The 14773-nt window shown below is 41.0% G+C and overlaps 1 protein-coding gene across 2 annotated transcripts in view; it reads left to right on the plus strand.

Moving 5' to 3' along the window:
• FBXO9 (F-box protein 9) overlaps positions 1-14773 on the plus strand; it is a 51335-nt gene that overhangs the window by 14987 nt on the left and 21575 nt on the right. For both annotated transcript variants that reach the window (XM_073626666.1, XM_073626667.1), the window contains 4 exons: positions 1288-1345; positions 8441-8534; positions 12228-12358; positions 13753-13867. In XM_073626666.1, coding sequence (XP_073482767.1) covers positions 1288-1345; positions 8441-8534; positions 12228-12358; positions 13753-13867 — 398 coding nt within the window. The remainder of the gene's footprint in view (positions 1-1287; positions 1346-8440; positions 8535-12227; positions 12359-13752; positions 13868-14773) is intronic.

The raw sequence follows: 14773 nt of genomic DNA on the forward strand, positions 1-14773 counted from the left end.
ACCCCAGAAATGGATGATCGGGGCCACTGACGTTTATTATTTTTAAAAAATAAAAAACGAGCCTTTACAATCTCTTTCATCTAGAAAGACACCACCTCTGTGAATCCCCAATGGGTGTATGCTCACCCTAATACTAGACCCTTATTCCAAAGGCTAATGAAGTCCCAAAACAATCTAGGATCCAAGATGGCTGCTACAAGTACCTATCTGATGGATAGGCAGGTACTCACAGCAGGTAAAAGTACACTGCACTTCAGACCAAAGCTCAACTCAAAAACACAGAAGCTTCATAGTGTAACCCATAAAACAAATTTTATTGTTTTAAAGCACAAATTGAACTCACATTAACTACCGTACTTGACCTCCAGAAGATTTTTACCTCCTTCATGACCGGGGCATTTTTTGCTAAAATTGCTGAAATTTATATAGTTTTTTTTTTCAACAAATAGAGCTTTCTTTTGGTGGTATTTGATCACCACTGGGTTTTTTATTATATAAGCAAACTGAAAATTTTGGAAATTTTTTTTTTAATTATTATTATTTGATGCCATAAAACCTATTCAATAACAAATTTAAAAAAAAATCAAATTTCTTCAGAAATTTAGGCCAAGATGTATCCTGCTACATGTCTTTGGTAAAAAAAAAAAAAAAAAAATAAAAGAATACCAATGAGTATGTATTTGTTTGTGTGAAGGTTATAGCGTCTACAAACTATGGTGTGTGTGGTATGTGTATGTATATAAGAGCTTAGTAAATGAGGTAAAGCTTCACTTTACAAAGAATACCCAATCTCATGCAAGGAAAAAAAAAAAAAAAAAAAAAAAACTTTTGCTTGCTCATAATTGGATGATGGAAGTCGGCAGAGCTTCCCCACATTCTGTGTTAATGGGGGAATTGTGCAAATTTCTTTTCTGCCACCCATAGTTGCAGGAAAGAAAATCGCACCATGTGTGGTCTGCCTAACTTTACTAAATGCATGCTTTATTTCCAGGACCCTAATTCAAAATAAAGAGGCAAATGTGAGACCAGTAACTAGAATTTTCAGGCGTTTGGCACCCTCAGTCTATATATTACTTGCACTGTGGATTTAATTTAAATGTTTGAGACGTTAAGTATGACTATCTTTGAATATGCATTGTTTGTGAATGTATTCATTGAGTGTACAATGCAGGAAAGCAATGAAATTGTCTCTCCTGTTTAGTTCTGTTGTATATTATTGTTAAAGCAATTACACTTTTTTTTTTTTTTTATGGACCAGCAAACATAAAATGTTCATTTTTTTAACAGGCCAGAGAGCTTTTTCTTAAAGCTGCAGAGCGGGAGCAAAATGGAGCACTCTATGAAGGTAATGGATTTTGTTATATGCCTTCAGCACAAAACCAGTTTATTGGTTATAGGTTTTTAAGAAGGAGACTTTGCTTTGATAAAAACATGGTTAGAAACCATCTTTTTTGTGTAGATTACTTTATCTTTAAGAAAAGAGAGGTAGTGTTTGAATGTTACAATTTTTGTAAAATGCTATTCTTGGTTTGGTTGCTATTAGTATTAATAATACTGCTGTTATTAGGATAGACACACTATGGTCATTCCTGACAGTAGGAGGCGGAATGACAATTACTACTTGCTTCATATGCATTGTAGCAGTGCTGTATTTTTACACTAGCCGTGGCCTTGCAGTAAAAGGGAGTGCGGTGTAGCTGAAAGATAGAGCTTTGTAATGCAGTGACCGAATAAATATTATCTAGTTCTGTACCCAGGAAGAAGCTAAGGCTCTCCTAGTGGAGCATGCACTTGTACATGTATTTACATTCATACTGTGTCAATGTCTGCATGTTGCAGGGCTGTTACAGTGAAAATGAGACAAGCTCTTATACATCTTCCCCACTGTGTTGTTAAATGTCCTTAATTCTATTGCCCTTTTTGTAAAAACTACGGGATGTCTATTTTACATTCAGTGCACCAGCAGATTTGCGAACATGACATTACAGTGTGATTTAGGAGATATATATATATTACACACAGTGCCTTGATGCCGTGAAAAAGTATTCATACCCCATGCAATTTTCCACATTTAGTCATATTACAACCAAAGACCTAAATTGTATTTTGTTGGGATTTTATGTGATAGACCAACACAAAGTGGCACATAATTGTGAAGTGGAAGGAAAATGATAAATGGTTTTCATTTTTTTTTTTTTTTTTTTTTTTTTTTTTTACATATGTGAAAAGTGTGGCGTGCATTTGTATTCAGCCCCCCTGAGTTAATACTTTGTAGAACCACCTTTCCCTGCAATTACAGCTGCAAGTCTTTTTGGGTATGTCTTTACCAGCTTTGCACATCTTTGACATTTTTATCCATTCTTCTTTGCAAAATAGCTCCAGCTCTGTCAGATCAGTTTTCAAGTCTTGCCACAGATTCTCAATTGGATTTAGGTCTGGACTTTGGGCCATTCTAACACATGAATGTGCTTTTATCTAAACCAGGGGTCGTCAACCCCCGGGCCGCGGCCCACTACTGGGCCGTAGCGTCTTTGCAGCCGGGCCGCGGCAGGACATTTTGAGTCGGTGGTGGATCAGTGAGGGAAGCGGGCTGGCAATCTCCACTCTTCCGCCCTCACAGCGTGAGGAATGACGGCGGTGCGGCGGGGAGCAGAGAGATGACATCATCTCTCCCTGCCCGCCTAGCATTACCGCTCTTCTGCTCTCACAGCATACAGAATGTCGGAGGTGCGGCGGGGAGCAGAGAGATGACATCATCTCTCACCGCCCGCCCCTCATCTCTGCTCTCCTGCCCTCACTCAAGAATGATCACTGAACCAGTGTCACCAATGCAGTGAAAATCCTCATCTGGTGGCACTGGCAGGTGATGTGGCAAGTGGCATTCCTCATCTGGTGGCACTGGCAGGTGATGTGGCATTCCTCATCTGGTGGCACTGGCAGATGATGTGGCAAGTGGCATTCCTCATCTGGTGGCACAGGCAGGTGACATGGCAAGTGGCATTCCTCATTTGGTGGCAGGCAGTGTGGCAAGTGGCATTCCTCAACTGGTGGCAGGCAAGCATGGCAAGTGGCATTCCTCATCTGGTGGCATAGGCAGGTGACGTGGCAAGTGGCATTCCTCATTTGGTGACAGGCAGCGTGGCAAGTGGCATTCCTCATTTGGTGACAGGCAGCGTGGCAAGTGGCATTCCTCATTTGGTGACAGGCAGTGTGGCAAGTTGCATTCCTCATCTGGTGGAACAGGCAGGTGACATGGCAAGTGGCATTCCTCATCTGGTGGAACAGGCAGGTGACATGGCAAGTGGCATTCCTCATCTGGTGGCAGGCAGCGCAGCAAGTGGCATTCCTCATCTGGTGGCAGGCAGCGCAGCAAGTGGCATTCCTCATCTGGTGGCAGGCGACGTGGAAAGTGACACACTCAGGGCTCCAACTGATTCTGCATTATGGTGAGTTGAACTATTTCATTTATATTACAATGTAATATAGAAAAATAATGTGCTTCATTCATTCTGACACTGTGTGCATACATCCCCCCCCCCCCCCCCCCTTTGCCGGGCCTTGGCACAATTTTCTTCTACGCAGCCGGTGCCAAAAAGGTTGGGGACCACTGATCTAAACCATTCCATTGATAGCTCTGGCTTTATGTTTAGGGTCGTTGTCCTGCTGGAAGGTGAACCTCCACCCCAGTCTCAAGCCTTTTGCAGACTCCTAACTGGTTTTCTTCTAAGATTGCCCTGTATTTGGCTCCATCCATCTTCCCATCAACTCTGACCAGCTTCCCTGTCCCTGCTGAAGAAAAGCATCCCCACATCATGATGCTGCCACCACCATGTTTCATGGAGGGGATGGTGTGTTCAGGGTGATGTGCAGTGTTCGTTTTCCGCCACAAATAGCTTTTTGCTTTTAAGCTTAAAAGTTCAATTTTGGTCTCCGCTGACCAGAGCACCTTTTTCCACATGTTTGCTATATCCCCCACATGGCTTCTTGCAAACTGAAAATGAGACTTCTTATGGCTTTCTTTCAACAGTTGGCTTTCTTCTTCCCACTCTTCTATAAAGGCCAGATTTGTGGAGTCCATGACTAATAGTTGTCCTGTGGACAGATTCTCCCACTTGAGTTGTGGATCTCTGCAGCTCCTCCACAGTTACCATGGGCCTCTTGGCTGCTTCTATGATTATTGCTCTCCTTGCCCGGCCTGTCCGTTTAGATGGACAGCCATGTCTTGGTAGGTTTGCGGTTGTGTCATACTCTTTCCATTTTCGGATGATGGATTGAACAGTGCTCTGTGAGATATTCAAAGATTGGGATATTTTTTTGATAACCTAACCCTGCTTTTAAACTTCTCCACAGCTTTATGTCTGGTGTGTTCCCTGGCCTTCATGATGCTGTTTGTTCGCTAAGGTTCTCTAACAAATCTCTGAGGGCTTCAGAGAACGGCTACATTTATACTGAGATTAAATTACACACAGGTGAACATATATTTGTATCTAAAGTATTAGCTTTACCTCAGAGATTTCTGTTAGTTTAAACATAATGCATATACATACATACTATGCAATCTGACGTACAATGTATACATTGTTTTCTCATGGTTCTATTGTAAAATACAAATTTATTGATGAAAATTACATACATGTGGACTCTATTTACTAATTAGGTGACTTCTGAAGGCAATTGGTTCTACTAGATGTTGGGGGTATCAGAGTAAAGGGGGCTGAATACAAATGCACACCACATATTTCAGTTATTTGTAAAAAAAAAAAATTGAAAACCATTTATGATTTTCCTTCCACTTCACAATTATGTGCCACTTTGTGTTGGTCTATCACATAAAATTCCAATAAAATACATTTACGTTTTTAGTTGCAACATGACAAAATGTGGAAAATTTCAAGCAGTATGAATACTTTCCAAGGCACTGTGTGTGTGTGTATATGTATATATATATATATATATATATATATATATATATATATATATTTTGGGGTATGAGGAGGAGATGAGCAGTGCTTAAGGACACTGGCACTACTTACAACAGGAATAAGCAGATTGATTTTTAATCTGATTGGTTATTCTCCTATAGAAAGCAAAGCTAGGAAGGGAGATTTTTAATTTTTTTTCCTGGCTCTCTTGTTTAAGGGTTAGTTTGCTATTACTTTTCCCAAAAACCTCCTTATGCATTGCAGTGTTTTTAAAAAATGAACATGCTGTGCTCCGTTTTGTACATAAATGCTTACTTTTTATATATGCTCTTAGTATTGTCCTCCCCTTTCCATCCTGCAGATGGCAGGATGTACCCAGAGTTGAATGTGCAGCCCCGGAAATGCACAAGCTAGCACTTAGCTTTATTCCCTACTCACAAATGCGCATTCTGCAGTCTTTCACTCTTGCAGAACACTAAGCTGCAAGAGTGGAGTGTGCCTGTGTGGGTATGGAACAAAGTGTAATACTCATTCCTGAGTTGCCGGGGCCAAGTATCTAATGCTGAGTATGTCCTACCATCTGCAGAATGGAGAGGGCTGGACTATTTTTTATATGAGCATCTAAAAAAGTAGGCATTTATTTACAAAATGGAACACAGCATGTTCATGTATAGCATTTGTCAGGATGTTTTTTTATTTAAAAATAACAAACATGTTATACTTGCCTGCTCTGTGCAATGACCTTGCACAGAGCGACCCTTATCCTCCTCTTCTTGGGTCCCCCCGCTGGCCCTCCTTGCTCCTCCTCTTCTCAGCCTGCCACCATAGGAAATTTCTCCCTATTGTGGCACGCCTGCGGGCTCAGTCCTGAGCCACGCTGCCTGTGTCTATAGTCACAGACAGCGAGACTTGGCCCCACTCCCTCGTCACAGTATTTGACTGACAGCAGCGGGAGCTATTGGTAGGGCCTGTGGGAGGGAAGAAGAGAGAGCCGCTGCAGATGGGCACAGTGCTGGATAAACATTAAGCTCAGGTAAGTATACTGGGGGTGGTGATAAACATAATAAAATACTTTTTACCTTAATGCAGGAAGTTCATTAAGGTAAATATATTTTAGCTTTACAGCCATAAGAACAGTCTAATGCAACTGATGGTTTTGGGGAAAAGTAAGTGAAGGTGAACTAACCCTTTAAAGAGGAAGTAAACCCTGGTGGGTTTTACTTCCGCTCTATTTCCCTGCAAAGGTAAAGCATCACATAGTAGCCCATTATGTGTCACTTACCTGAAACTGAAGCCCCCGATGTCTCTGTTGTCCCCACTAGCAGGGAGCATCTATCTTCACCCTTCTTCCTTCCAGGGCCACGAACTCCGCCTCTGTAAATGGCCGGAGTCGTGTGACGTTACTCCCGCGCATGTGCCGCCAGTCACGGCATTACCCTTAATAGAAACAGCACGATGTGCCCTTTCTAAAGTGAGCATGCGCCGATGACATTGGCGCTTGCACCGTAGTCATCGGCACTTGGCTTTTTAGTAAATATCTCCTAAACCATGGAGGCTTAGGAGATATTTCAAGCACCTACAGGTAAGCCTTAATATAGGCTTACCTATAGGTAAAAGTGGTTGTACAGGGTGTAGAACCACTTTAAAACTGATTTCTTTGTTTTAGATGAAACCTGCTGATCCACTAATTTCTTATTAAGTGTTCTTGCATAGCAAGACCACTTACTGTTATCTCACATATATATTATTATTATAGCCAAATTTACCACCCTAACTCCTCCCACAGTTTTTACACTACATAGACAAGTAATATACCGAAACGTGCGGATTGTTCCCGAATGGTGTGCTATTACTTTGTGGAATGTTTTGCCAAATGGTTCACAAATAATCGTTGTTTTTGCGGCAAAATTAGTCCCATAGGAATAAATGGTGAAATGTTTAATGTCATTTAATTGGTGTGCTATTACCTTGTGGAACTTTGTGAAAAGCTGAAAAATACCAGTGTGAATCCGGAATCAATGTCATTTAATTGGTGTGCTATTACTTTGTGGAACGTTTCACCGAATGGTTCACGAAATATCGTCGTTTTTGCGGCGAAATTGGTCCCATAGGAATGAATGGCGAAATGTTCAAAACTAGAGTGTGACAAAAGCTGACATTATGACCCCCCTATGATCAGCCAAAACATTATGACCACCCCATCAAAAAAAAAAAAATTTTTTTTTTTTTTTTTAAATCATTTTTGAAAAAATAAAAAAAAATCATGTTTGAAAAAAAAAATCATTTTTGAAAAAAAAATCATTAAAAAAAATCATTTTTGAAAAAAAAAAAATCATTTTTGAAAAAAAAAAAAACATTTTTGAAAAAAGTTCAGCTCTTTCAGCTAATGATGGGACTACTATCTATACTTTTTAAAATATTAAGCTTTTTAACACTTTTCGCAGTTACTCAAGCCACTCCACCCCACCCAGTTACTCCGCCCACTCCAGTTGGATAGGGCGTACACACGGTCGGACTTTGTTCGGACATTCCGACAACAAAATCGGATGTTGGCTCAAACTTGTCTTGCATACACACGGTCACACAAAGTTGTTGGAAAATCCGATCGTTCTAAACGCGGTGACGTAAAACACGTACGTTGGGACTATAAACGGGGCAGTGGCCAATAGCTTTCATCTCTTTATTTATTCTGAGCATGCGTGGCACTTTGTCCGTCGGATTTGTGTACACACGATCGGAAATTCCGACAACGGATTTTGTTGTCGGAAAATTTTATCTCCTGCTCTCCAACTTTGTGTGTCGGAAAATCCGATGGAAAATGTCTGATGGAGCCCACACACGGTCGGAATTTCCGACAACACGCTCCGATTGGACATTTTCCATCGGAAAATCCGACCGTGTGTACGGGGCAGTAGAGGCAAGAACACTTTTCACAATTTCCCCAGAAATTGTAGCTTTTCTAGTTAGTATCTGAAACTATAGTAGTGCAGCACCCCTGTCTGTAAAAATGGTGATATGCTAATGGAGATATTACTATCTTGCCCTTTCCAATTATGTTTTTATGGCTAAAGCTTAGAAATCCATAGTGAAAATGTCTAAAGTTTATGTAAATCATAAGAATCCTACCATACTGTCCTTTTTAATATGCGCGTTAAAACTGATACATTTCAGGAACATTCCAATGCTCCTTTATAATTTTCTAAGTGTCATACTAAACAATTTGCTTATGTTACAACATGAAAACTTTATATGATGTTACATGTTGCTTGCTCTTATGCTGTCTTCCATGGAAGCTGCATTGCTTAATGTTCATTCTTCATGAATCACATGATCTGCGACCACATGACTGTGGGCGTGTTTGTACTGCTCTAATTTTTATAGCTAGACCAAAGTTCTCTTGTCATTTTTCCATCTCCCAGGAAGTATTTGCTGTACACAATGTAGTCTTTATACAGAAAGGTAAGACCTAGGCATGTGTTAACAAAACTTTTTTTCTTTTCTTTTTTTTTTTTCCACAGCTATCAAATTTTACCGCCAAGCCATGCAGCTTGTGCCTGACATTGAGTTTAAAATAAATTACAACTGGTCCCCTGATGGAGAAGGGAAAAACTTGTATGTATCAAAAACATAACTGTATCTGTTTTTGTCATCAAGTCTTTATGATGCTGTTTTTTTTCTGGTGTCTAGTGAAATACATCCTGTTCAACACTGTTGTGTTCATAACACATGTAATTCTGTCTTGTCTATCAAACTGATTTAAAGGAGAAGTTGGTGAATTAAAAAAAAAAAAAACTACAAACCTAAATACTCACCTAGATAGCATCCAGCACTTACTAGAGTGCCAGTCTGTGAGGGGGGCAGGAGTGGCTGGCTAAGTGCTGCTGGACAATAAAAGATTTGGATTCCAAATGAGTGCAGTCAGAAACAGTATAATGCAGTGGTTCTCAACTCCAGTCCTCAGGACCCACCAACAGGCCAGATTTTAAGTATTACCTTGGGGAGATGCAGACTAGAATACTGCAATCACTGAGCAGCAAATTATATCACCTGTGATGTATTTCAGTTATCTTACAAACCTGGCCTGTTAGTGGGTCCTGAGGACCGGAGTTGAGAACCACTGGTATAATGGCATGAGTCTTTAGATTGTCTTGTTGAAGTACAAAAATGTCAATATATAGACTTGGTAGAGTTAGAAAGTGACCAAGAAGGGGAGATTTAGGGAATAACCTCAAATTACAATGAAGGGAAGTGGTGATAGGAGAGGGGAAAGGTCATAGGTGGTGGTGAATGGTCACAATCAGCCTTTTTGAAGAAGGAAAGGGATTATCATAAAACATCCCTGCAGTAAGAATGATTATGCATGTTAAGGCTTTGCTCTTTTTAGAAGTTCATGATTTTAGGGCCATTTAGGAATAATGCCTGAACTTATGTGATGGCCGTGAGTTTATGTAGTGCAGGGGTAGGCAACCTTGGGCCCTCCAGCTGTTGTGGAACTACATTTCAAATGAGGCATTGCAAGGCTGTCAGTTACAGTTACTCCCAGAGGCATGATGGGACTTGTAGTTCTGCAACAGCTGAGGGCCCCAGGTTGACTACCCCTGATGTAGCGAATGTGTATTGTGTGTCTACTCCTGTGACTATACTTTTGTGTCATTGGAGTGTTACTTTTTGTTTTTTTTCTTGGCATACTGTATTAAAGCTTTATTAGGATTAAGGCTTCATTCACACTGGCAATGTCAAAACCACATTTATATGTGTTTAGAGGGCCTTTCTAAATACATATAAATATGTTATTTTTTAGTGGTGCCAATCACACTGTCTTTACTTGCCGTTTAGAGAAAAAAAAATCTCTGCATCCGGAATCCGATTAGACCTGGCTAAATGTAAACGTGTCTAAACACAGCTAAATCTACTTTTAAGCAGGAATGTCTATAACCCCAATTCCCATAAAGTTGGGGAGTTGTATAAAATCTACATAAAAACAATGCAATGATTTGCAAATCTCATAAACCCATATTTTATTCACAATAGAAAATAGAAAACATGTCAAATGTTTAAACTAGAAACAATATGCCCTTTTTTAACCACTCTTGCCCTCTTCCTGCCCAGGCCAATTTTCAGCTTTCAGTGCTGTCACACTTTGAATGACAACTGCGCAGTCATGCAACACTGTACCCAAATGGAGCTTTTATCATTTTTTTTATATGCATAGAGCTTTTTTTGGTGGTATTTAATCACCACTGGGGCTATATAAAGAAAAACTGAAAATTTAGATTTAAAAAAATGTTTTTCTTAGTTTCTGTTCTAAAATATTGCAAATAAGTGATTTTTCTTCTTCACTGATGAGGATTCACTGATGGGCACAGATGAGGCAGCACTGCTAATCAGTATACATAATGTACTCTCTGTGCCCTGACTTTCCTTTCCTCACACGTAGTCTCTGTTTTTTCGTTTCAAGGTGTGCTAAATATTTTCAATTGGTGAAAGCTCTGGACTGCAGGCAGGCTAGTTAAGCGCCTGGACTCTTCTACTATGAAGCTATGCTGTTGTCATAGTCAACAGCATTAGCCAGAGACACATTGGTGCGTCCTCCCGGAACTATGCTTGTTCCGTCTAGCTGCCTCTGTGTATTGACAGAGTGGGAGGCGGGTAAGGAAAACTAAACTGAAGTTCTCAGTGTAGAACAGTGGTTCTCAACCTCTCTAGTGCTGTGACCCCTTGATAAAATTTCCCAAGTTGAGGGAACCCCTAACAGTAAAATTATTTTCGTAGCGTGGGTTGTCAGCACCCAAGGCAAGACAAGTAATTTGCGCTCCTAACCCATGGACATTTAGCGCTCCCTGAGTCCCTTCCACTTGTACAGTATTAAAAACCCCTTATGGTACATTTTAGGGTGTATCACTATTTCTTCACCTTTCTTTCCCTTTTATCTCTCTCTATCCTATTTTCTTGTTTTTTTCCCCATCCCTCTCTTTAACCATCTTTCTTGTCCTTTTTCTTATTCTTTCTCTCCCTTTTTTCTTTGTCCCCCCCCCCCCCCCTTTTGCTCCCCCTTCCATGTATTCTCTATTTTTATTCCTTCTGTTACTCCTTGGTGGGGGGGATGGTATTAGTGGCAGTTCTGGCGGGGAGTTGGTATGAGTGGCAGTGCTGGCTGGTGGGGAGTTGAGAGGAGTGGCAGTGCTGGGAGGAGTTCTGATCAGCAAACTTAGGTGCTCTTGATCAAGGTCATCTGTTGTTCTGAGAACTGTAGTGGGGACTTTTAATGGCAACTATAATCACAGGTAGTGTTACTCACTATGTCTCCGGCTTTACTGTGTCTCCAGCTCTGTTGTGTCTCGCAGCAGGGACACCTATGCCAAAATCGGGAGATAGGGTCTCCTCCAGCCCCTCCCACTTCACAATCCTCACCAGTCAGCTGACCTCTAGTCTCTGCCCCCCACCCATGCTGTGAACTGAATGGGCGTCTGCGAAAAGGCTGTGTGGGCGCCCGCGGGCTCCAGGAACAGCCCTGCTGGGCGGCCACGAAAAGGCTGGGAGAGCAGTGCAGGCTTCAGGAACAGCCCAGGATTCGGTGACCCCTGGCAAATCGTCATTCGACCCCCAACGGGGTCCCGACCCCAGGTTGAGAACCACTGGTGTAAAATAACTGAAGTCAGACCTCATGTTCAGCTAATCACAGATCCCCCTCTGCGCTGCCTAAAGCATTATCTTAGCTGTGTTAGCAGTGTATGTTTATTGCACTCTGAACTGCTATAGAGTAAAATTAATGCCTACAGTCAAAAGATCCCAGAGTTTCTTCTCAGCTAAAACCTCATGGGACAGCCGATTTAATTATGGATAATATTATTATTATGATTGCTATCACGTCTATGCATATTGGTCCCATTTAGTATGTTTACTGTGCTGACAGCTCTCTGGTGCCTGTCTTTGATTTAGGAATAGTTACTGTCAACATCAATGGTACATATTGTCTTAGTTGACATTGCAAACTGTTAGAGAGAATTTTGCTGTGGGGCCCCATTATTCATCGTTAAAGACCTGCTTCCAACCCAACCTGTCACTTGCAATACAGTTGCCTTGATGTGACAGGTAAATCATGCATAAAGGTTGTCTTATGATAGACTTTACCATGGGTCTATTTGCTTGGCATTCTTATACTGTTGATATTGCTTGGTTGTATGTATTGGTAAAAAAAACTAATTTACCTGTAAAGTAATTGTTTTTCATGTTGTTCTGAGTGGTTGGGTGGCAAAAAAGATGGCAGTTCCTGTTTTATTTACAAACAGCTGATTGTACTTTCAGCATGGAAGATGCGAATGATGATAGCAAGATGGCTGACTTACTAGCCTACTTCCAGCAGCAGCTATCATTTCAAGAGTCTGCGCTCAAGTTGTGTCAGCCAGAGTATGATGCTACTCAGACTCATATTTCAGGTATGCTTATACATTTCTTTCTGTTTTTATAAATTTTCAGTATCTGTCCACACGAGGCCAGTGAACCTGCCAACTACTGATGTTTTTTTTTTTTTTTTTTTTTCTTTTTCTGAGCTAAAATACAACCCATTAATTTATAATGTGCCTATGCACACAGGCATGTAAACAAACGTTGTGTGTTCTTCAGCAATAAAAAATAGCAATATCTGTTTTTTGGGTCAGTAATTTATGCCTCATCCACAGGAATGCACACAAATGGACCCAAATGCCCACTGCAGAAAGAACACGAGAATAAGTTTTCACGGATTTGCACAAAAATGCGCAAACATGTTTACGCGCAAATGCATAAAAGAAAAGTCTGAAAAAGTAGATGCTCAAACAGGAGAATCATGTGCAAGAGGTCAAGAAATACTGAGGATAGAACTTTTCTTATAGCATTTTTCAGTTCTGCCAAGTTCTAGAAACATTTATGTACATGTATATACTTTTTTATAGAGGTAAACCGTTGTAAGTTATTCTTAAAATAAGAACTGCAGGCAAAACAGAAAAGTCTAAATGAAAAGTCTGATGTTTAAGGCCCCTTTCGCACGGACGATCCGTTCAGGTCCGCCTGTCAGTTTTTTTTGTTTTTTTTTAGGCGGACCTGAACGGACACTCCATAAAGGTCTATAGAGGGATGGATGTCAGCGGTGACATGTCCACTGACATCCGACCCGCTCCAATCCGAAAAAGTGTGACGGAAGAAAAACCTATTTTTCCATCCGTCATCACTCTACGGTCCGTCTTCATCCGATCCCCCATAGGGGAGAGCGGCGCTCTGACAGGTCCATCCCTGCACAGAGTGCAGAGACAGACCTGTCATCTGCCTGCTCAGCGGGGATCGAAGGAGCGATCCCCCGCTGAGCAGAGCGGGCTCCGTACACGGACACGTCCGTGTGAAAGAGCCCTAAGGCATCTTATGTTGTATCTGCTTGTTTGTATTTGGAAAAATAATGTCTGAATGCCATGAGCTACTCATGTAGCCATTATAGACCACAGAGTTTCACTAGTGATCCAGTGCCTTATTCAGTAGCTTCTGTGAAAAGGAGCGCACACAGCTCTGACTAACCTTCAAAGTCACTGATGCAGCTTCCAGTCAACCAAAAAGGAACTGCAAGGGGTCATAACCTGGGATTCATACAATTATTAGTTAATACTAGCCTGACAAGAATTCCCATTTACGAATTACTGTAATATACTGAAATTATCCTCAATGGAAAAAATGTTAGTATTCATCTACTAGTAGTCATGAAATAATATATTCCAGAGTCAAGCACCAGTGGTTTAATCCTGGATCATCCAGGAAATGGCTGGAAACAGATGCTGCAAGTTGAAATATTTGCTTTGTTTTTCAGAGCTCCCTATGGAGGTGCTGATGTATGTTTTCCGCTGGGTGGTTTCCAGTGAGCTTGATCTACGATCATTAGAGCAACTATCTTTGGTCTGCAAGGGCTTTTATATTTGTTCAAGGTATTGGTCTGTTCTGTTGAATAAATATACAGATGGATTAACACATGTGGCTTACCTAAATGATAAAGATGTTTTGTGAATATATGTGCTGGTAAAGCCTGCAGATGGTCTTTCCCCAGTATTGACTTACCATGCCTTGTTCTACATTGTATCTCTGTATGGAGGCGATCGTCTGGGTAGGAACAAGGTGTTGCTACTTTATGTCAGAGCCTCTAACGAAAAAAACATTGATCAACACAGTAGTATCATGACCAAATCTCACTCCCAATCATCGGAGACTAGCAATCAGTCAGTCGTGCCTTACATCTCACAGTTGCGGATATTCAACTGTGGGGCGGTAGGCACCCTCATATACCAGACAGTGCACTGTTGATTTTCAGGAGGAATTGATGACAAAACGGAAAACGTTCAGGTACTGCTTAGGCACAATAAATATCTCCTGCATGTTCTCTATACCAGTGTTTCTCAAACTTTTTTTCAGTCAAGGCACCCTTTAAAAATTATGGCATTCTTGAGGCACCCCATTCTAAAATGTAAAAACTATTCTAATAGCTTTACATAATCCAGCAACATCCACACACGAAGGAAACCAAATGTTGGAGGTGATTTATTCTTCCAAAGCAAATAAACTTTTGAAAATTGGTACTGACTAGTATTCCAAAGTTTCTCTTCTCCCTCACTTAGCTAATGTGACCTCAAGACTGATGGAAAGGGGCAGGAGAGGGTCAAACAAGGGTGTTATGCAGGCAGCTGACATCCTCCTTATCAACTGATGATGTCATTGGTAGTTATGATGCCAGCAGCAAAAAGCTTCTAATGGTGCACAATGAAAATCTGTAACTAAAAGCCAGGCTTCATCCACACACTGGCTTGTATACAGTTTTTAGGCAATTTCTAGGCATTTTT

This window comes from Aquarana catesbeiana, linkage group LG04, assembly GCF_042186555.1.
Source record: "Aquarana catesbeiana isolate 2022-GZ linkage group LG04, ASM4218655v1, whole genome shotgun sequence".
Taxonomy (NCBI): Eukaryota; Metazoa; Chordata; class Amphibia; order Anura; family Ranidae; genus Aquarana; species Aquarana catesbeiana.